Source organism: Lytechinus pictus, chromosome 2 (genome assembly GCF_037042905.1).
Source record: "Lytechinus pictus isolate F3 Inbred chromosome 2, Lp3.0, whole genome shotgun sequence".
In the NCBI taxonomy this organism is placed as follows: Eukaryota; Metazoa; Echinodermata; class Echinoidea; order Temnopleuroida; family Toxopneustidae; genus Lytechinus; species Lytechinus pictus.
This window is the reverse complement of record NC_087246.1, coordinates 33250004-33274808: the sequence shown is the minus strand read 5'-3', so window position 1 is coordinate 33274808 and position 24805 is coordinate 33250004. Positions and strand designations below refer to the sequence as shown.

The 24805-nt window shown below is 36.7% G+C and overlaps 1 protein-coding gene across 1 annotated transcript in view; it reads right to left on the bottom strand.

Moving 5' to 3' along the window:
- Positions 1–23958, bottom strand: part of LOC129281210 (small G protein signaling modulator 2-like) — a 63303-nt gene extending 39345 nt beyond the window's left edge. The window contains exons 1-6 of the mRNA XM_064095607.1: positions 23744–23958; positions 14134–14280; positions 13504–13571; positions 12092–12246; positions 11637–11774; positions 1803–1936 (exon numbers count right to left, since the gene is read on the bottom strand). Coding sequence (XP_063951677.1) covers positions 1803–1936; positions 11637–11774; positions 12092–12246; positions 13504–13571; positions 14134–14280; positions 23744–23958 — 857 coding nt within the window. The remainder of the gene's footprint in view (positions 1–1802; positions 1937–11636; positions 11775–12091; positions 12247–13503; positions 13572–14133; positions 14281–23743) is intronic.
- Between the last annotated feature and the right edge of the window lie 847 nt (positions 23959–24805).

Below are 24805 nucleotides of genomic sequence, written 5' to 3'. Positions count from 1 at the left end.
TCACCTTGTGATAGATTCTATAAAAGTGAGAATATAAGTGAAATAAGTACTAAAGCAATGAGGGAGTTGTACGTGTGTGACATCACAGATCTTGGTCGCATTGCCAAGGGGAGGATCTACATGGCAATAGTGATCTCAATATTCAAATGCTCATAACTTTCTTATTATTCATTCAATCTTCCTCAAACTTTCAACAATATGTTTCTTTGATTTTTCTCTTTGATATGGATTCAGCTGGTTTCAAGGGTTTCATTCTCCTTTAACTTGAAGTACTAGTACGCTCGAAGAACAGGTAATTCTATAAAACAAGATTTGCCCCTTCTTGAACATGTGAAATCACCATTATTGCGACTTATCATTGTTCAGTTGATGGCTTTTTCATTATCATTTTTTTAAAGAATGAAACATTTGAATCTCTCATCATATTGAAAAAAAAGGATTTAAAAAGAAAAGGTCAACGAGTGACACCATCAGTTCATTCATTTCATATAAGACCATTGTTGTAAACAGAGGCAAACAAACTGTTTTGTAAGATAAAAAATCAAACTTTGAAATGTCAAAGCTTACTCATTTTACATCCAATTTTAAAGAAATACTGCGTGTTCAGATTGTATGATTTTTTGTGTTTTTCAAATTGTTGAAATATACTTATCATTGGGGTGGATTTTACTTTTAAAAGAAACAAAAAGCAACTAGGACAGATGGTAACATCTCAATGCTGCTCCAATAAGGGAAAAACCCGATCTGAGCAAAAACGTCACAGCTCCAACATCATTATAACATATAATCAGAAGAAGTGTGAATAACGACGCCTTTATTCCCACACAAGTGCCCACACACCATCCTACTTTCATCAAGCAAACCTCCTGGGTGTTGATACATTGTTTAAAAAGCCCATTATAAATCATTCCTCATTCAAGTGCAATAATTCATTTTTAAACATCTTTCCCAGGGATTTAAACACACATACACCCCCCTAAATGCTACTTTCTTAATTAGCAAATATAGAAATTCCTGCTACAATTAAAAAATCTTGACTTTAGTACTGGGGGCCGTTTCATAAAGCTGTTCGTAAGTTAAGAGCGACTTTAAGAACGACTGGTGAACCTTTCTTACGTGCTAAACCATTGTCAATGAACATTTTGGTGCATACCACTTACCACAAGAAAGGATCACCAGTCGTTCTTAAAGTCGCTCTTAACTTACGAACAGCTTTATTAAAACACCCACCTGGAATGAATTGCCAAAATTTTCATTTGATTTGATTCAGATTTGTTTAATATTCTCTTTTCCTAATTTTATTTGGATATGCCCTCTAAATTCCGTAGATTGAAAGTCAATCTAATAAACTGTGGTCACGGACCAATGCAAAATTCGATCAAAAGTTTCAATCAAATAAATCTTGTGGGCGCGTCGTGGTATAATGGTTCTGACTCTCGCCTTTCAAACAGAGGGTCGTGGGTTCCAATCCTAGTCATGGCGTGTTTTCTCCTTCAGCAACAAATTTATCCACACTGTGCTGCAATCGACCCAGGTGAGGTGAATGGGTACCCGGCAGGATTAATTCCTTGCATGCACTGAGCGCCCGTGATGGTAGCTCGAGCTAAAGCCAGGGTAAAAATAGCAGCGCTTTGTATCCTCAGGCAAAAAACACTTTACTATAAGATCAGTCTGATAAATCTAATCCAATTTTGATTGCAATCCACTTCAATCTTAAGGAATTTAGAGAGTGGGATAACTTTGATTTTGGTATACAAAAATTCAGGGGGAAAAGGGGATGGAATGATAGAAAGATGGATTACCTTTTTTCGCTCTCTGTCTCCGTCTCTTCCACTCCTCCTCCATTCATAAGCTGGTTAGGTGTCCACTTGATGGTGAGGTGGAGGGCGGTCTGATGTAACGATAAATAGCCAGGGATCAGTGCAATATCTTCTTTCTGTGAAAGCCGGGTAAGATGAAAAGGGAGAAAAAAAGTTGGATATCTCATTTAAACAATCATGAAAACATACCCTTCGGGATAAGTTCCTGAAGTTACGAGCATGCGCAGTATACGGTCTGATAAGCAAGCAAGGCGCGAGATTCAAAATCGCCAGCTCAGCTGCTGCCACCCACGGTGCCCGCGCCCTACTACATGCTGTGCTAAAAGTTTACGTAATTTGCTTTCACATTGCCAAAATACCTGCGACGTTGGAAAAATCCCCGCGAAAAATCTCGTAATTTTTTACAAGTACCTACTATTTAGCGGGTATTTTCTTTCGGAGAGATTACGCGTAATTTGCTTTCACATTTCCAAAATACCTGGAACTGACGAACTTCGAGGCGATCTGAAACCACCTATTGATAAATGAGAGGGGAGAAAAAGCTTATGGGGGAGATCTATTAAAACCTTACCACTCAAAGGATTTAACGTTACTTCAGAAAAGCCGATGAACATTGGCATTTGACAATCTCACTTAAAACCTTGCCCTTGCAAATATGATAATTCTTATTGGGGGAAAGTAGAAATTTAAAAAAAAATGAAATAAGTTAAGTCATCAGGGGAAGGAAACAACTGTGAGCCGCAAGAAAGATATTATTCAAACAAATCACCTTTATTCTTATTCAGTTTCATAAACAAAACTGAATAAAAGTTCTTGCAAGACTGCATGAAGGTAGAATAAATACATGGAATAAGATTAAACACCAATAGTGCAAAAATGTTTGTTGTCTCTCTCAATATTAAAAACACTTTCCAATGAATGACAATAATTTCATTTACTAAAGGTATAAGTACCATTCAAGGGGTCAAACCAAATGTCATGTCTAATGTCAGGCCCCAGGAGCCCATAACGCATAGCTTAGCAACCATCAAAGAAGAATATCTTTACAATTGATTCCATTGACTACTATGTACAATCAATCATGAAAATCAAGCGTACGATTAATCGCTATCCTATGTGTTACAGGACCCGGGACTTGCTTGTGCCATCTCTACCCACTTGCCGACATCATGGATGTCTTCACATTCTGTGATGCTTCTGCGCCCCCCTCTCATTCTTTAGCCATCCCTCTATCTTTCTACCACTACAAAATCAGCATGTGATGTCATCCCGTTGCCTAGCAACAATCAAGGTTGAGATCAGACAAATAGCAGCATCCTCTGTCTGTTTGTTCTCTTACACTTTCTTAAAATATGCTTCATAAAGGGGGGGTCTTTTTTTCTCCTTTCCATGTATATCAATGAGATTGAGATTGAGAGTTATGATAGAGCCTCATTTCAACCTACTTTAAATTTTGGACTAGGCTATCCCTTATTATTCTTCTTAACATGATTTTGCTGCAAATAGGCACCAAATAATACACAAAAATCCCATGGGCATGTAAATAAGTTGAAAAGGAAATTCACCCTGATAGGTGGTTATAACAGAACTTCCATTTTTGAGGAGCGCGATCGCGCCGGCGCTCCTACAGCGCTCCTAAAAATATAAGAACAAAATATCAAGCTCCTTATTTTAAAAAAATACAAACTTCACCAAAAGTTGCAGAAATTTAACATTTTGCATCTTTATGTTTATGAAATAGGCATTTATTTTCCATAATTCCTTGAAATTATTTTGATTTAGTTGGAAAATACCGAAAAAATGAAGAATATAAACCTCTTTCTTGACTCTGATTTATGGTGTTAAACTCGGTAAATATTGTAGTTCCACATGTAGATTTTCATAGTGTTGACCAAGTGTAAAACGATCAATACCGATCAAACGATCAACAATCGTTTTCAGTTAATGTTGCAACACCATGAAAATCTACATGTGGGACTACAATATTTACCGAGTTTAACACCATAAATCAGTCAAGAAATAGGTGAATATTCTTCATTCTTTTCAGTAGTTTCCAACTACATCAAAATAATTTCAAGGAATTATTGAAATTAGATGACCATTTTATGGATTTAAAGATGTAAAATGTGAAATTTTAGCAATTTTTAGTAAATTTTTTTTTGTTAACACTAACTAAGAGGAGCGCGATATTTTGTAAACGTAATGACCTAGGCCTAGTTTCACCACAGATTAATTAATAGCTACACAGCTATTGCATTTACAATTTTAAGAAAATCTACAATTTGACATACATGTTTTGTATTAAATTGAGCTAATCTAGGAGAGTGATTTTGAGGAGCCCAATTGAGCTCCTCGAAAAAAATAAGGAGAGCAATTTATTGAGCTCCACGAAATTATAAATGTGAAGGACTGTTACAAATAACAAAGGAATATCACTATTAAAAGGTTTGGCAAAAATCCACCAAATGATGTCAGAATCATGAATCATTTAACTTTTAATTTTGTTAAGTCAATGTCAAGCTTCCCCCATATGAGATGTATATCATAACAAGTCAGACAATGATTCTATAGCATATATATAAATTGAATTCTCCAATTAATTTGTACTAATGAAAAATATTCTGAAATCAGAGATGCATAAAAGTTGAAAAGACAAGGAAGATTAATACCCCTCTTCATTAATTCATGGATGCTGACTATAGAACTATTTCCAAAAAAAAGAAAAGAAAAGAGGGAATTAATAAAAGTATGAGTGCTACTCTGCCATACTTTGGCAAAAGGAAGCAAGTTACAAAAGAATAATTTGTTGTAAATGAGCAATGTGTGTTTGTCATTTACAGAGGCGTCAATGCAATTTAACAGCATATTTTCTTCAATATCTTTCCATAGCACGATCATTTCTTCCCCAAATTTTGCCCAAACGTGCAACATTCAAAGGGTGTTCCAGAAACAACAAGAACTCAAGTTTGACTGATGTGTCACTTGCTTCCTTTTGTCAAAGTTGGGCAGCACTATAGGTCCATGCTGGTACATCTATAGTCCACACTAGGTACACTCAATCTCGTCTCGAAATTAATGTGGGATTTCACAAGTAGTGCCGAGGGGCCAGTCAAATATATTGCTGTACACACGCGTGACCAAAAAAACGCGTTTAAAGGGGTGTTTTTTCAGTTTTGGACGCGGGCCGCACGTGCACTCGTTAATGGTATCAAAAACACTGATTTTCAAAAAAAGGGGTAGTTTTGAAAGACTGGTCAATGGTCAATTGCAGGGTCAAATGTATTTAGGGTATGTTTTTGTCCAAAGCTTTTTTTTTAAGACTAGCCAAACGTGTTTAGGGTATGTTTTTTCCCCAAGCTCCTTTCCCAGGTCATATTCTGGCAACAACTTGTTTAGGGGCCAAAATGTGTAATAAAGCCCGAGAAAAACTTGTTTAGGGGGTTATTTTGCACACGGAGAAAAACTTGTTGACATATGACTGCCCCCCCCCCCCCCGGGAAGTAGTGCTGATGCTTGTGTCATTGGTCACCCATTTCCCTGCACGCCGGTTCTGCACTTTGTGCATACGATATTAACACAAGCAGTTATAATGATACTGAGAGAGGATTTAGGACGTGAAGGGAAAAAAATGATGGATTGATAATAAGAGCGTTACCTAGTAACAAGAGTATTCATACATACTCTCTTCAACACCTGACATGACCACTTTGAGAAAGAACTGCCCCCTAATTCATTAACTACAGGTCTGCATCCTACAATGCATAGTGTACTTTATTCATTTAAACATCTAAGGCTGCCTATTACAGATTTATGTTGTTCTCATTATCACAAAAATACTTTCAACGCCCTTTTATGTTGCCCCATTCCTAGAATACTATTACTCTGCTTTCAATAAAAGCAGATAAAGATAAGCAATAAAATCTTCAGGTAGTGACATTGTATAACACTACAGGAACTCATAACCAAAATATACAATGTAGAGCTACATGTACATGAAGTCAATTTTAAACTATATCATTTTCTATCGTAAAGGCAATTACTCAGTACAACAACATCCGACACCTTCTCTTACATGCTGAACATGTCGGCTCAGCCGAATTACAGATGGATCGGCGACGAGTTCTGTCGTTGCGGCTCGTTGCCTGTGAGCATTTGCTATCGCACCGAGGATCGAATGACATCCAATCCCGTTCCCTACCTCGTTCCAGAAGCAAATGAGGCATCCAATCCGCACAGAAAACATTCGAAGGGATAAATCAGTCTGACAAGGAGGGAAGGGAGTGTTCTCACAATCAAGCTGTCTTACGGCTGACACACCTGAACGTATTTAGCCAGCTTTTGCCGAACAACTGTACATGTAGCCAGCAGCTTTTCCTCTATTAAATCCCATTTCATGATATCAAGCATTCCAATCATTATATCAACAATTGCATGCTATTAACACAAAAATATTAAGAATTGAAATTATCTATATGAAGAATCATTTGTGTCGTTTACAAAAGGGAATTCTGAAATGGGATTCAGAAAATGGCTTGCAATAGCCAACATACAGTATGTCACCATATGCTGGCTAAATGTTCAGACTGTATGGAAGTCCCTTTACTCTCTTTTTTTTTCCTCAGAATATATGATAGCATCCTTGAACCCACCAAGGTGCATTTGAGATAGAAATAAAAATAAAAACAAACCCAAAATCATGTTTTAGGTTGAAGTGTAACATCACTTACAAACATGTTTATACGACATTTAAATGTTTTAACATCACATACATGCCTCCAAAAAATATTGCAGAGAGCTCTTTGGGCTTCTAGCCCAGTAGACCTGGGATCTATTTTATAAAACTTGTTAAAATAACAATTTGCAATAGCAGTTCAAAGCTACTGAAATCATTCAATTTGATTGGCTGATACTAATTAAAGTCGTTATAGATTTTGTGCATTTGTTATTATAAAAAGTTTTTACAAAATGGCATCTTACACTCTCTTTGACTCGTGAAGTGGAGCACAAACAGTCTTGTGGCCCGTAAATCATAGCTTAGCAACGATCGCAGAACATTTTTCTACGATTAATTCCATTGGCTACAATGTACAATCAATCGTAAAAATCAAGCATACAATTAATTGCTAACCTTTGTGTTACAGGACCCTGTTGTGACCAGTGTCTTCTGGGTAACACAATGCGTCTAAAAAATGCTCATTCAGCCAACAAAAAATATGCATAAACTATAATAATAATATAAATGATACTAGCACATAAAACATCAGACCATCTCTTAAGCAATTTATGTTTATTCCCTCCCAACAGAACTCAGATCCTTTGAACATAACTAACTTTGTTGAACCACATTTTCTAGGCTAATAAAGAATTGAACATGATTGAACACACCCTGAACAGCAAACCCGAGAAAGTGAATTCAGATGGAGAGACAAGAAAAGGTTCATCGCCTGTAAAGGGATTACATCTCACATTGAAATCAAGTAAAGCAATCGATGTCTACTCTTGTTCTATTTTCAGCTGTTTTCCAAGGCAAATGAGAATTTTAACCCCCCATATAAGAACTTTGCCAATGGATAACAGTGGGGGGGGGGGGGGGGGGGACCTGTACACACTGCCAAACAGATAATGTCTGTTCAGTTTGTTAACGATCATATTCAGCTAATTAATGACTACCTGCTGTCAACACAAGACTATATCAAGAAACCACAAAAATAACTTACTTACTTTTAATTATGTATATTACCCCGGCTGCCTACTGATTCTGGTGCGCACAGCTTTTTGAGGAATTACTTCCTGCCGGGACCCATTTACCTCACCTGGGTCGAGTGCAGCACAGTGTGGATAAATTTCTTGCTGAAGGAAAACACGCCATGGCTAGGATTCGAACCCACGAACCTCTGTTTGAAAGGCGAGAGTCAGAACCATTAGACCACGACGGGGTAATATAGGAGCGCCTTAAGCACCTAGCAAGGTGGACACGTGCGCTATACAAATCCTATATTATTATTATTATTAAGTCAAAGCAAGCATTAAGGTTGTCAAGCACAACCTTTGTTTGTTAAGTATGCCTAAATTTTACAATATGTGCAAACAAGTCTATTCGTCCTCATTTAGTAACAAGTGTTTGAATATATTCACTCTATAGTGTAAATCCAAAATATAAAGTTTCACATTGATTGCGGTTTTACACAGAATTGTTTTTCTCCGATTTTTTTTTTTTTTCTGACTGAACTTCATTATTTATACCACGTTGCTCATAAAATTTCAGTATAAAGTGAAAAAGATAATTAGGGAAGAGTAACAACATGTTATTCAGTGGTAAACAAGAACATCATGAGTACAATGCATACAAAGACGTAAATATTTTTCCTCAGTCATATGCACATATGTGCCTAAAGGTCGGTTGATCTCTGGACAAATTATTTCTTTTTGGCAATAGCTACAATGCATCACTGCTACTGCCTCTCACATGTACCTGAAGTCATTAACAAACTTTAATGAAAAGCAGGGCAAAATATGATTTCTAAAAATCTGTTTCTCTCAAATGAAAAATAATGATTCTGACTAGTTTTAAACAAACATTTACTGGCAATTTCCATATTAAGAAGAATGTTGGGTTACTTCTGAATACGAACAGAGAATTTTAGTAATCTCTACCTGCTTTCCATATGGAAACCAAAATAACATGTGTAGGTGTTTGGGGGATAAAAGAAATGAGCATACAATAGCATATAAGAGATACAACTCTAAGATCATTTCAAAGACCGAGCAATATTGAACTAAAAGTCTTTCAGAAATCCCACGTGACGTAAATTTGAAACTCATCCCCTCAAATAATTCACCATCACTTTTGTTCCTGCGGAGGAAAATATGAGCCAATATCGTCTCGTCTAAACAAGGTTTCTCATGAGGATTCCGAAAACATGGCTGAGAATATAATGTTTCAAGATGCAAGAAACCTTCTGGGGGAAAACAACTTCCATTCTGCCGTATTCCTGGCTCCATCTTTGTATTCACCCCGGGGCAAGGTAGAAGAAGGAATTAATTAAAATGCAGATGCTGAACACGGAGTGCCCGTCTCTCGACCACCTCCGCTGAATATGGGCTGGGATGTGGAGATCACGATCTCTGCAGCACCACTATCCGCATCGTAGAGCGTTCAAGCCCCCCTGGCAAATCTGGTGGTAATTGGTTTAAAGACTCTGGGCATACTAGCAATGAAGCATTGGATATGTAACTATTTCATTTCAACATGATTCTCCAAGATAGAATTAAAGACTTTCAAAGTACATTAAAGGCTTTTAATAGCAAAACAACAGAAAAAAGAAATACATATTCAGGAAACAAGACAGTGTTTGTGTTCAAAGAAATTGACTCCAACTGGTATTTTTAATCTACCCGCCCCCTCCTATCCTTAATATTGAAGGAAATTCCCATATTAAAGATGAAATATATGAAAAATACCAATATCATATAGAATTGATACTTTTTCTGTTTGTATTCGTCCTTGCATCATAAACAAAGTGGTTTCCAAATTTCAATAGACTTTTTAGACCTAAATATTTACTATTTTCAGGTAAAAAAGATTTTCAGTTTTTGATAACATAAAAACAACACTTTTGTTCAAGACACTTTGAATTCACTGTCACTGAATTCACTGAGCAAATAATGTAACAACTGCTGTATAATATTGGCCTTGCCCTCAATACAGGATCTTGAATTTGATTAGTGATATGAAATTGAATTACCCTACATTCTTGGAGAATGGTGACATAACTGACTTGTGGCTATAAATACTTGCCGTCTCATGCTGCGATTTGCACCACACATGATTTAGTGGTAAGCTATTTCTGTCGGGAAATAATATCATCGAATGGTGATTGCATGCATAAAAGGGAATCCATTTACAATTTCTGGAAAACTTGACACAGGTGACTTCAATCACCAACATTTACCTATACAATAAAACAAACTAGTTTATGGAGGCAAACAAATAACAATAACTGAGAAAGAGATCTTTAAATTATATAACTTGGGGTGAGTAAATTCAAATCTGTTGCTATTCATATGAAAATTATATTATTCAAGATGCTAATTTGTTGCTGGAATGCATTTCTGAGGAGTGGAAACATGCATTATCTTAGTGTGAGCAAGACTGATTGATTCAATTATCTACAAAATAAAAGGGGGTTTTCGATCGTGTGGATGAACGTAGTTCTAGTTGACCGTAAGTATGCAGTCAACGCATTGACTGTTTAAGTTCATCCACTAATGAAATAAGCTTTGATTTCAGTCAACCCCTACCAGTATCACATTGAGTGCAACTTGACAGAGTTGGTGACTGGCCGGTGAAAATCATCCAATGAGAGCGCGGGTTGCTATGAGGTCATATTGAATATTCATGAGCTCATCTTGAATGGCGGCGAAGAATTGAATATGCCTCTAAAATGCTGAATATTGACCCATTTAAGGATTTGCAAGTCGATGAAATTAAATCTGCACTGAAAGGTCGAGATGTGTTTGTAAATCTACCCACAGGATATGGAAAAAATGTAATATCTTTCATGCGATTCCACTTTGCGTGGATTATCAATTTCTGCGGTGCAGTGAGGGAATGCTGGAGTCGAGTTGTTCAGTTGGTGCTTCCCCTTGACTCGAGTCTGACCAGGCCGATCTCCCGGGAAGTTTCGGGGTGGTGACGTGTCTGTTACAGCTAGTACTACTAGTAGTAGTATTACCACTACTTGTATCATTTTGCTGGTTACATCCCCTTTAGTGTCCCGCAATTAAATGAATCCCCTGCAGAATAGTGGACTACTAGTATTCCAAACCCCGGACGAAACAGCTTTGACATTTTATTGGTTTACTAGGTGACCGGTAATATGACTCGTGTATATTCATTAGAAGACGTTCCTCATGAATATATAATTCAGCTCAGATGTCAAGAGGCCCTGGCTCGCTGCGCTCGCCAGGCCTAATTCGCTTCGCTCGGGAAGCAGCCGCCAGGGCCTCGACAAGAGGCTTGCACAGACCCTGATTGAAACTTTGATCAACAAGTGTGTCTCCACGCAAAGACTAGCACATACAAAACTTGCTGTTTTTTTAGCGAGAGGGCCTTCAGTACACAAGGCATGAGTAGGCTGCAATTCAGACCCTTTACTCGAGTGAAGGTGCAAGTAAAACCTCAAATCTGGACGTCACCATGTACGATCTATCGCTTGTTTGGGCACAGCAAGATCGAACATCAAAACGTTAATTTGGGTAGTGGACAAAAGTGCTCATAACAGATCAGATTGCTTCTTGCATGCGCACAGCTTAAAAATATCCCCTAATCTCGTCAAGCTAACATAGTGGACAAGCCAATCAAAACTCCTTGGTATTTGGAAAGAACTTCAATGCATCATCTTTGACATCAAATTCTGCATAAAAAAAGCAGATTACTAACATGTTTACAGACAAAATCTTACCAATAAAGCAATAGCCTATGATCGTAATAGGGCGCACTCAAAAAACAAAAATGAAAGGGAAAAACATAACAATTAATTTTGGTGATTTGATAATTAATATTGTAATTTGACAAATATTCTTGATTTGATCATCAAACTTTTTGATTTGATAATCTTTTCAATTTGAAAATCAATATTTTAATTTGATAATTAATCTTAATCACCTTAAATCTGCAGGTATCATTCATAAATGTCTACAGACTGAACGTGAGCACATCAATTTTTATCTGAATCTTGCATCCTACGCTCCTTCCATTATATTTTTGAAAGCTCCCTACTTACTAGCATACAAGCAGAGGATGCATTGACTTACCGGTTGTACTAAGACGTTGTTCTTGCCATAGAGCAGTGTACTCCTTGAATTCTGATGTAATGATTCCACGTAGTCCCTAGCCGAGACTGGTGTTCTGCAGTGCTCTTCTGGTGTTGTACCCGTAGCTGTTTTCTTGACCTGAAAATGACATGAGAAGTGATAACATTCTTTAGTTGCTCATGTGTTGCTGTACATTTTAATCATGGTTCTGCAGTGCTCTCCTTCTTATTCAGACATGTACACTCTATTCCTGGGTCAAAAGAGGGAGAATCAACCTTGGGGAAAAATTAATGAAACACTCCATAGTAATTGTGTCTTATGTCTGTATTTTGATTGTGATTCATGTTTGCGATTTTAGCATCTGAAAATCAACTGAACACAACCCTTTTCCATTAGCCACCTGTAAAAAGAGTAGATGAACCTACAGAGCATGCCACAGGAGTGAGTGTACGTACCTGTAGACCCGGTCTTCTTGGTGAATTACTGCCAGAGGTTACCCCTGGTCCAGCGCTGTGTATTCGATGTCTCTGGACTAGCTCGTCTGCAGGAGGGTCCGTCCAGTAATGATCGGCCGTCTTCATCTTGGAGTAGTCCAGGGCGCATGGACCAACTATAATTTCACGAGGGAAAAAAATATCACTTCTATTTACTACTGTTCAGTGACACTTCACAACGACTGCACATTATCACAAAGCTTCTAACTTAACTAAAAGATTAAAAGGGGAACCCAGCCTTGGTAGCAAAACAAATGTTTGGAAGAAGAAACATATTAAGAGAAACACAATGAATTAAAATCATACAAGGAACAAAAGTTGTCAATGTTTGAACCATGAGATCACCAAGACTGTTGAAATCTAGACTATTGAAATTAAATTGCAAATTGATGAGTATTTAATGATTTTCCTCTAGAGTACGCTTTATAATATTCTTCCTAAATATCAAGGAAATGATTTGATAGCTCACAATTAGAACTTTGATCTTTCTAGAACTATACTTGCTCTTTTAAAAGTCATAGAGTAACAAACACACAAACTCTGAATTCAGATATCTTATGAAGATATGAACTCAGTCATCACTGCATCAAAAACAAAACTAAACAAAATAACCCCCCCCCCAAACAAAAAAAAGAAGCAAAAAACAAACAACCACAACAGCTGTGCCACTTTCACATTCATGCACCAAAAAGAAAAAATATATTCTGTCCAGCAGCTGCTGTGCCATTTAACTGTCATGGTGGACACATGGCCGGATCGGTGATCAATATCTCAAATCGACCCAATTGCCTTTCATGAAAACAGGAGGAGGAGCAAATGTAGAGATATCCTATACAATTACAATGAGTGTATTGGAGCAAGACAAATGTGATTGGTGCTCTAGATAAAACACACCACACATCCTCTTTTCCTCCCAGTGGGAATTTTCTAATGATGTATAGGAATCAAAAGAGGAGGAGCCCCCTATATCAGTATATGAAGGCTCTACAACCTCCCCACCCCCAAAAATATATCACAGATAAATCTATCATATATATTGAGCAAGAGAAATGTACATGTACATTAGTAAACAACTTGCCATGATATATCTGTTTTGTAGCCCTTTTGAAAAATGGATCAAATAGGGAAATTTTTGTACAAAAATATTGATCCATATGGATAAGTACATTAAACGGCCACAAAACAAAAACAAATTTTGTCAATTTTTAACAACTTAGCTCATTGCATACTGAAAAGATAAATCAGAGTCATTCATGTTAGAGTATTTGTGATCCTAAGGTTTCCATCAGTACTGTTCACCGCTTGTGTCGATATCTACTCGACCAATAATAACCAACAACAAACAATGTCTGCATGATGTACATTACACTTACCAAGTAGGGATGCGAGTATAGGACCATCAACAGGGTCTGACATAAGACTATCTTTGTCAAAGTATTTACTGCAATCAAAACAATAAAAAAGAAGAGGAAAAAGAAATGAATATGATTCTTTAATCACACTGTTACTTCTTAATATCCAGAACTCATCTGTTTCACGAAGAACATACAATATTGCGGTAACTTTTAATTTAGTAACGATGCGCAGAAGCCAATGAAAATCAAGGGCTTCCATGGTAGTAAACATATTACAAACCACCTGACAAAAAAAGAAAAAACACCACCATCACTGCTACTTCTACTATTACTGTTGCTGCTACTACAGTTACTATAATAATGTACAATTATTCGTACTCATACTAGTACTTCCATTTTTACTACTTCTAAGAATTTGACAACTATTTCTACTTCTAATAATCCATTGCACTTGCACACAAAAGATTTGAATTCAGTATGCTATCTCTACGAAACTGTACTTTTCCAAGTAATTGATAGATCATCATCATTGACAGTAAGAAAATCAAACAAGAAGAGAGAAACTAAAATCATTTCTTCATCCAGTTGAAAATAATATAAAAACCTGAACATCCAAACAGAAGATTGACGACAGAACTAAAGACTAACCTCCCATTCTGCGAGACATTCTCACAAATTTTGGCAAGATATTTTTCAAAGAGGGCAACCCTGATCCAGAGATGTTTCTGCTGCAGCGCTGTCCTGATGTTCTGCTGGGGTGTGTGGTTACTTGGACTGTCACCATTACTGTGTTTCCTGAATGCAAAAAAAAAGGGAACGAATGAGGAAAATTCATTAATCTTATGAAATAATCTGAAGAGCTTTGTAATTTGTGTACTGATAGCATTTACAACGTACATAGCACCATGTATCTAATTGATTAATATTCAGAGGTGCACTGTATATTACCCAGGCTTTATCCCCAGCTGGGCGATTCCATGCTAGAAAAATCAGCATTTTCACATAATTTATCAACCTACTGTTCAAACAAACGAAGAACTTCAATTTGCTTTGTGGTAATAATATATTAACTGGGTAGACATGCAAAAAACGGACAACCAATAAAAATATGTCATCCATAGGTGAATTAGAGCTTAAAACGTTGCGTGTCGTACAGGACATTTCTGCGTCCCATAGGACACACATTTTCACCTATAATTAACCCATAATCAATTTTTTTTTGCGTTGGTTATTAGTTTTTCACATGACTACCAACTATAGCTTTATCACTGAAAAAAAAAAAAAATTTTATTGCCCAAGCATTCGGCTAGGAAACTAGAAATTGTTGTCAAAATGTCCCATACGACACGTATGGATTCGCCCAGCTGCAGTTTCCAACGCTTCCTGCATGCAAGGAATTAATCCTGCCAAGTACAGCCAGTAATTTACTTCACCTGGCTGGGTTGCAGGTTGTAAAAGAAACAATTGCCGCTAGGTACCTCTGATACAAATTCATGATCCGACTCTCAATGATTGCAACAATCTCATCAGGGTAATTTTTCATCAATGCTCAATCCATAATGTCGATTCTAATTACAAACATGATTTCCGACGATTCATCACATAACAAACTTCTGGTTGCTGCAGATGGTGACTAATACATGTACATGTCCTTTTTAAACAAAGTGATACGTTGAATGATTCCTTTTCACCTCCAATACTGTTTTATTCCCCAGGATGATGAACATATTTCATTTTAGGCTATGGAAAGACAATCACCATATAATTTGCTGTTTTACAAATATGTATACCATTCAACCAGCTACTTTTTACCATATTAATAAACATTTTATAGGCAATTTTGTTAATTTCCTACAGTCTGACTGGAAATATGTGTACTGGATAAACAAATGAATTAAGCAAATTCAGTTCTAACAGAAAGCAATACATATCTTGGACACAAGGACATAATAAATCTTCCTACAGTTTGCTGACATGAAACTGATGTGCAAAAGAATCCAAGACAAATCTAAAATCACCAGGTGCACATATCCATGAATATTTCATCCAAAATTGACTTGGCTGCAAATAAGATGTTAATTTACTTCCTTGGAGGCTGCTGGAATTCAAAGTTCAACCAATCAATAGTTATGGGGCCTTGCCTGGTATATCACACACACACACAAATTTTGTGTTGAGAATTCCACATGATGTTCATACAAGTGCTGTAGAAGCTGTCATGTTTGCAGGTGTTTTATTTTCGCGGATTTCACGAATTGATGATCAGCCGCAAAGTTATCGGCACATTTAATAGTAAACAGTGCCAATGTCCCTAACAGCAAAGCTTTTCTATTGCAAACATGCTGTGTTATGCAAAAGATGAAATATGCACCTATATGTACAAAAAATAAGGTTGAATAAGTACAGTTAAGTTAAAGTTAGCTAGCATTTCATTTTTTTATTTCTCAAACAAAATCAGAGCCTAAATTATTTCCTAGCATATTTTTATCAATATATATTCACTCAATGTAATATTACAATCTATTTTCCATGACATAATTTGATTTTATTGTCATCTGATTTACTCTATACACAGGTACATTGGCAGCTGTTTGCATACTCATTAATATTCATAAAAGATTTTGTTCACAAAATTATACATTTTTGCACTTAAACCAATGTTTAAAAAAATTAATCTAACAAAACACAACTTTAAAAGATTGCTTTTACAGATCAAACTGTGACAAGATGAATTTTCAGATCTAAAGGTGCAAAAATAGAGAAATTTAAGCCACTTTTTTAACACTTTCTATAAACTGTTCTTTACAGGAACATATTTATGTACAAAATACACGTCTGCATGGGGGCTTTGAGGAACATATTTTAGTACATGTTTTGCACTATTTCTTGCTTTTCTGAAATGCTGTGAACAGTGGAAGTGTTTGGTACATCTTCCGATCGCAAATTCAACAAATAGAGAATCTTAGCTCCATAAAACTAATCACTGATTACGATTAGTAGCATGTTTAAAAATGCCACTCATTAATGGTTGTCTGAAGTATAGGTTGATCGCCACTCGCAATACTCAAGCCTTCACATATTGTGACAATGAGTGATCTGTCGCCACTGGATACGGTTAGGGCTACTTAACACTTAAAGGGGAATCCAACCCAAATGAAAACTTGTTTTTAGAGGAAAGGGAAAAATTAGACAAGTTGATAGGTGAAAGTTTGATCCATATTAGACAAACAATTTACTTACCCAGTTACCAATTTGAAATTTAGGGCCCTCAATTTTAAAGCAGCCAAAACCTTTTTATTGCTTGTCTGATTTTTTCGAACTTTCGCCATTCTGTTTTATCTATTTTTTTCCTTTCCAACGCAATATTTAATGACCAATGCTGGATTGCCTTTTAAAAGAACAATGGCAAATTACCATAATATCTGAAAGGGGATCACTCTCTCTCTCTCTCTCTTTTTTCTTTTCTCTCTTCATCCTCCCCCCCCCCCCTATCAAGAGTTCCAGCCCTGTATCAGCTATGGCAAAGATTCTTAACCAGTAACCCAGTATACAAAGATTATGCATTAATTCCTGTTCAACTTACACCATTTCGCACGCACACCATATCAAACTTCATGTGAAACATTGATTGCCCATCTTCAGCTGCGGAGCTGTTCTAGAGCTGACAAGATATTTATAATTCCTGTCACGGCTCCTCAGCGAGTAAGCAGAGTGCTAATCTTCCAGGTATTATTTTTGGACATTGTGGTCATTGGCAGCTCATGAAATACCCTTTACTGCATGCAGAGCAAACAAATACATATCCAACTGGATGTACATAATAAATCGAATAGGCTTATGATTATCTTTAGTAGTCATGTGTAACATACCCACAACATTTTTTTCAATAATTATCAAAATTCTATGAATATTCCTTTGTGAAATGTATTGATGATCTATCATGTACTTTTTTAAAGCAATTTTTTTAGATCAGAAGTGTATTGAAATCTTGTAGAAAATGAGGTTTTTATATGAGATAGTTGAGTATGACAGTCGTACTAAAGAAGGGGCGACTTACAACACGACCAATGATCTGTGTGTTTTGCTAATGATGAGATATTTGAAATTTGTCCTAATGACTTCAACCAAATTTTGAAAAATAGACCTAAAAATTATATTCAAATGTTTGTTTATTACAACAAGAATTCTGATCGACAAATATCAGATTTCAACCTAAGCTATTAAAATTGGAATAAAAATTTAATGGCAACCTCAGCTCTAAGAGGTTACCGGTAATACAACATGTATGCCTATATAAAGCTGTGCTTTATCATACAGCTCTCTGATTAAATATTCTATGCATGTTCTAGCCTTCCATATGAAAGCAGGCACAAGAATAGGACGTCCAGAATCAAAGTGAGAGAGCACACAATGCAACCTTCTTTGAGACAGGAAATTGCTTTTCATCATGGTAAATTTGTTTTGCACCTAAGAAAATACTTGCCAAGTAAAATAGGTAGGACAAACGCTATCATGCTTGCTATCCAAAGGTCCGCTCAAGCCGGGAAAGTTATAAGATTTGATGCATGTGATTAAAAGTTATATAGATGAGGGGGTGTCTCATAAATCAAATACATGTAGTTATTAAAATTTTAAGAACAATTTGCTCTGAGTTGACTTTATAGTGGTACATACACATATACATGTGTGTATGAAATAATGAATGATAATTCTTGTGATTAATAGAACCAGGAATGATGTAAAAGTCACACTTATTGTGAAAATGACAGCAAAACAAAATAAGAAAAACATGTAATGTCATTGATAATTTACATTTTCACACTGCAGTTCAATTTTGTTGCCTAGCTCTCCCAACACCTTCTTTCTCAGATAAAACTTATCCTCTGCCCCCCCCCCCACCCCCAGCCAAAACTAGGTAAGTTGCATGTCAATGCTGAGAAACCTGCTAGTATTATAACCATCCTAATATATTTGATCAATGTAAATTAGCTCTGAGCAGTGGCTTCTTTGCCTTATTCTCTTCTAACCTGTCTCTCCTCGTTCCATCTCTAATTTGTTCATCTTAAGGTAGACCTGGAAAATGTCAAGTGGTGGTAATCGTCATGGCAGCCCATCTATAAACCGTGGCCGATCGGGTTCCTCGCTGCATCTTAATGGCCTTTACAACTACACCTCTTCAATTTGCTATAAATAACCTAATAATGGCATTATCTGATGATATCATTTCCCCACCTCTCCCCCACCTGCCATCCTCACGATTTCCTGAAGCTTTGTATGTCAGTGCCCCTATAATGTATATCAGGCGCAAAAGACGGTGCTGCACGCCTGCACCAGCCCGAGTTTGCTCAATCTAGAGATTTTAGCCGATCGGCCCTCTTCACGATTAATCTCGAGATTCAAGAAACCCCGTCTCCACCATCGCGATAAGAGCGATTCCTGCTTGAGCAAGGCATCGATGCATTATGGTCTGACGCCGTGAATAAATAATCCCGAGTGCGTCTGCACCTGTGTATTAGCGGGATAATTCGTAAAATAGCGCGCTATTTTGCAAATAATCCCTAGTTGACTTGGGATTGCAATCTCGAGATTAATCCTACGAACTAGCTCGATAATTGCGTCTCCATTACAAATAATCTTGAGATTGTTCATATCGGGATAATTTGCCGGATCAGAAATAGCGCGCTAATTGGAAAACCCGGGCTGGTGCAGACGGCCCTAAAGTGTTGAGTCAATCCCTCCCCTCTCTCTCCGGGAGACTCTCCCCCATCCCTCCCCCATTCCATCCCCCACCATCCCTGCCCCATTCCCCTCTCCTATCCCCGTCATTATTTACATAAACTCTTAATCATCTTCTATCAAATACAAAAGATACAATCTCAAATTTTCTGTATTCCTCTTTTAATTTCCCATAGACTGATATATCACTTTCAACGATGTACAAGGATACCACAAGGGTTGTGGCAGTGGCTCGAGCACAAGTCCCGGCCTACCTGGTGTCCAGATTTTGGCAGTGGCTAGCAATGGTGTTCACTTTGTCCAGGAATTTGATATGCAACGTGTAGCTGGGAACGTCAGAGTTTCGGTTCTTGCCTTGTGGTCTCAATTGACCATGAATTTGTCTGTAATTTGACAAATAACCCTGTAAGCTGGAGCTGAAGATGTCCTGCCTGGGGGTGGGGAGTCAGAGGGGAAGTTGAAGTTGGCAGGGTTCGTCACCTTAAGCCTGGCTCACATCTTTGCATTAAAAGCTGCATGTTGCTACGTGTACATCAGTCAAAAGCAGCAGCGTGCAGTCTAACTTTTGTGTACGAGCTCTTCAGAGCTTGTATAGAGTTGCACGCAGTAAAAGGAGATGCTGCAAGCTAAATCATGGTAAATCTAGGTATTTTGAGCTTACGTAAGCTGCTCGCTGTAGCTGCTTATTGCTCACCCTTACTTATTGTCATTCATCTTTGTTCGTAAGAATTTTAAGGCGCATTTAATGATAATAATAATAGCTACATTTATATATTGTCTTTTGCCAGAGGATACAAATTGCAACTATTATCATCAGTGTGGATCAATTTGTTGCTGAAAGAAATTGCACCATGGCTGGGATTCAAACCTATGACCCTCTGTTTCAGAGTCCGGAGACTAATCCACCGGTCCACAACGCTCCACGCTGTGGATGTTTGTCCTTGTATTAATTAGCTGGATTCATTGTGTTGCGTTGCCTTTGGCTGCGATTGTCTGTGTTTTGAGCAGTATGCAGCTGAACGCAAGCCCAGAACATGAACGTATGAGCCTAGATTTAGAAGGGCCACAGTCCCAATTAGTAATCGGTTACCCAGTGCTGGAGTTACGATTGAAAGGTGAATAATTAAAGCCAGTATTGATATAAACAATTAATGATAGTTAGAGCATACAGGTACATGTATATACCCATTCATCAATTCAAAGGATCTTCTGCTGATGTGAACATATCATGTACATTTCACAGAATAGGAAAGCTACTGAATACACCCTGTTCATACTTGATACAGTCACTGCCTAACCATCCAATATCATAATATCACTTCATTCATAAAACTTTTTACAAAAGCATTACAGAAAACCACACTCTAAATGGTAATTGAATTGTAATTTGTATCAGCATTCAACCAGTCTTCAATTCAAAAATGAAATATAGATGTCTGTTGGTATTCATGCAATGCATTACCACATACCACAATAATTTTGCATAATCAAGTCCCTGTCTGTTACAATCAATTCTCGCTACCCCAAATAGCGATTTCGCCGAGATCCGGGAAAAATCCCTGTAACGCGCATTGCATTATGGGATAGCTTTTCGGTATTACAATTTCCTGTTCGGAAGTCCAATGCACTGTTTTGCCATTCAGATCAACAGTGCCGTCATCCACAACAACACAATGTCGCTTTCGCTCGGAAAGTTCGTGATCACAACCCTCTCTTTCACGATACAGTTTAACGGCCTTTTCTGCTGATTGGCATCGATTTCAGCGTGGTGGAATCAGTATCGCGAAACTCACGTGAGCATGACTCTGAACCGGAAGTGGTGATGACGACCCGACGGAGTGAAAATTATCTCGTCTCGCGCATTATGAGATTTTTGTTCCTATTTGGGGTAGCGAGAATTCTAAAATCAATTGTAATGTCAAGTCAATGGCAACCATGTACAAACAATGGCAATTTATTGTAAATATTCATGATGTATCTTTCTTGTCACTGGGCACACGAGTGGTAAATAAATCTCTGATCTAGTTTGACTTGCTTCAAACTCAACTCATTATTTTGTTCTCCTTAAAAAACAAGTCCTCCTTCAGGGTTTTCAGGTACATGTATAAGTGTCTGAATTTTGCTCTTGATTTCTAAGTGCCTTCTTTCAATAATACACCTACCCCCCACCAATCAATCAGAGTGTAAGGAGAGGTTTATGACCGCAGATGATATTCACAGGTTCCCTATCAATCGATTCAATCAGCGGAAAGGAGATTATGAATTCATTAATTTCACCCGAGAGGTTTCAAGCCCAGATTCAGACAGTAATACCCTTTTTGGAAAAATTGTATGCAGTAGTTCCATGATTTATCACGTCATCTAATTGAATACATTTTCAATCCCACTCCCTCCATCATTCTCTTTCTATTTTAATTTTTATTTGGTAATCAAAGTACATGTGCATGCTTCACTCTTACCTTCTCCTCCCTCCATGTTTCCTATGAAGAGCATCCTCTCTTTTGTTTTCCCTATCGGTATCTTTATTTGTCTCCCTCACACATGAACATGAAGAGCAACAAAACTTAATCTATTTAAAATCTATAACTATCTGTCTATCCCCCTGTTAATCTCCCCCTCTCTCTCTCTTTCTCTGTTCCCCTTTCCATTTCATCCATTCCACCTTCTGCAAATGATATCTTGACTCTATAACTCAGCTCTTGATTACTAATCTATTCATCCAAATATGTAGCTATATTAACATCCAACTATGAAAGTAAAATTTGAGTAAAAAAAAGAGTGTAAAGTTGGTGATAGGATTTTTTTTATTCAGAACAAAAGTAAGGAAAAGAGATTTAATTTTTATATCATGTCTTATATTTAGCCTAATTCTTAACTTTGCATATATTACATATGAAGCATTTCAGTAGAAAAGTAGATCGACCTTCTATTGCATGTAGTTGAAATTCATCATGCCTCTGCCATTGTCAGATTAGAAATAGATTACACACCAGTGTTCTAAAATTTCTAATAATGACTCTGTGACCTTTGACCTATGACTCCAAAATCTATCAAATCATCACCACTCTCTCATGCATACAACAAGTAAGAAATTAATCCTTAGCTCACTTATTTGTTCATCGAGAGAGCACGCTGTTTCAATGCATGTAATAACAACCAGAATACAAATTACATGTCTCCTTTAAATTGCATTGAATTTTAAGTCATACCTACTGTATAAATCCTATTAAATGCTCAAAATTGAGGACAAACGAGCATTTGAGCCATCAAATTTCATTAGCTTTTAATGGTGTCTGGTAATCTGCTCTCAATAACAAGTTTTGTGAAACATGGCTTTGATATCTTGTGAAGATATGAACTTAGGACACAGTACAAAGTCAAGGGATACGTAACACAAAGCTATATATCAATTGCAAATTAAAAAATATGATTGTGATGGGTTGATTGAGAGTACATACTACAATGAACAATATGAGCACATAAAAGTAATCTTGATTGGCCATTAGTCTTGGAGTTGGTTGCAAACCTTTAAGATTCAATGAACAAAGTCTCGGGCTTTCTCTCAAAACATTCACCTTCAATTTTTTGATGTTCCATAGACCACATTCTCTAAATCTCTTCAGTCAGAGTTGACTCAGAAACATGTCTCTTTGAGGCAGTACTCTATGCTGGTCAGAAAAGACCCAGCAGTTGCTGACAATTACCTAGAATATGGTCATAATTACTTGCTTCATTTTCACATCCGTCTCCAAATCAATCTAGCTATAGATGTTTTCAGAATGCAATTTATGTCTTCATTGTATGTACTGTTTAGAAAAAAACATCACTTTCACTATAAAACAGAAATGGGTTTCAATGAATAATTATATACATCATGGTATCTGTGATGTAATGATTAATATTCACTCCCTCCATTTATTTGAAAGATTACCAACAATGTTCTGCTTATGAAATATTATAAATAGCTGTATTATTCTAGGCATTGTGATTGGTCAGAAATGTAAACATTTATAAGATTCAATTTTATTACCGCAATGCCCTTCTGAACAAAATGCGATGTGATGATCGATTCCTTAACTAGAAATGAATGTCCACTTTCAGAAACTTTCATGTATGGTGTTTGATATTGTATGTACAGTAAAAGGTTGTTTGCTATGTATGAACCTTACGGTAGTTGTTCAAATAGTTTAAACAAGTGAATAAAATCTTAAACAATAAAGAATTACTTTAACACTTAACTCTAAAAAATAAAGCATGGTTGGTTAAATTATCAAACAACTACTGCAAGGTCTATAGTAAACATCATCGTATCCAAATTTCAAACAGCATTTTTTTACTGAGTACTTAAAGAAATAATGCAGTTTGCCCTTCAGCGAGTAAAAGCAAAAATGCTGTAAGACTAAGCTTAGTTTACATTATAGGCTGGTGAGAACTCATTACCTGGTATACACTCAACAAACATATAAAATAAACTCAGTTTTGTAAAGTTATTAAAAAGAAAGGTAATTAGTAGGTGACTTACTTGTTGGCCTCCAATCGGAGTTCAATTTCATGGACCTTCTGGAGGACTTCTTGAGCGGGTGGATAGTTCTTGGATAGCTGTTTAAGGAGTGAGAAGGTAGTGTTGTTTCCCTTGAAGAGTCCCACTGCCCTTCGCTTCAGTCCCTGAGACAAGCACGCATCAACAGCAGCTACAAATAGAGGGAGAAAGGAAATGCTATAACAGGAATGGAGCATTCATATTTATTTCTACTATTTAGACTATTTATAGTTTTAACCGATTTTGGAATCTTTCAAAAATACATAAAATTTATTCAAGTTGAGTAAACCATTGTTGTCAGTGACATATAACGGCTTCTATCAATCTAAACTATTCAACCTATCTTTCCACTCTTGAAATGGGATAATTAAAGACAGCAAAGATTGATTCTGTTTATTAGTCAAAAATATTCAACCTATCTTTCTTGTGGAAATGGGATACAAACGGCTTCTATAAAACTTGCATGTCATGTTATTTTCAATAATGAAAACAATGCTTCTACTAATGTTCATTTCTCTTTAAATAAACAATGTCCCTCTGGAGAGATGTGACATTAAGTATTTATTTTCTCATTAATCACATCCCACGTAAATTACTCCACATAAAGAATCCCAAATCACGCATGTGAATTTTCAATATACATTTGTTAAGATTCGCTTCAGTGACTGCTTATCGTTCGTTTCGTAAGGTTGTCTGTGATTGATTAATCCCTATACCACATTGTGAGCGATTCTTGTGATGTTATAAACAGGCAGATGCAATTCAAGGTTTTCAATAGCCTCGTTTCAAACACATCTTTCTTCTCATACCAGAATTTATTTACATGTATAGTACACAAAAACATGAAGACAACCAAGTCTACCCTATTATCATTAAAAAAGAAAAATTCCAAAAAAGCTTCGCACCGAAAATTTCATCAAATAAGATTAAAGAAAAGAGAAAGTTGCAACCTTCTAATTTTTTCACAAAAAAGTTATGCAAATGAAGGGATTTATGCCACTATTTGTTCTACTCTTTTCAATCATTGATATTCACTCAGGCATT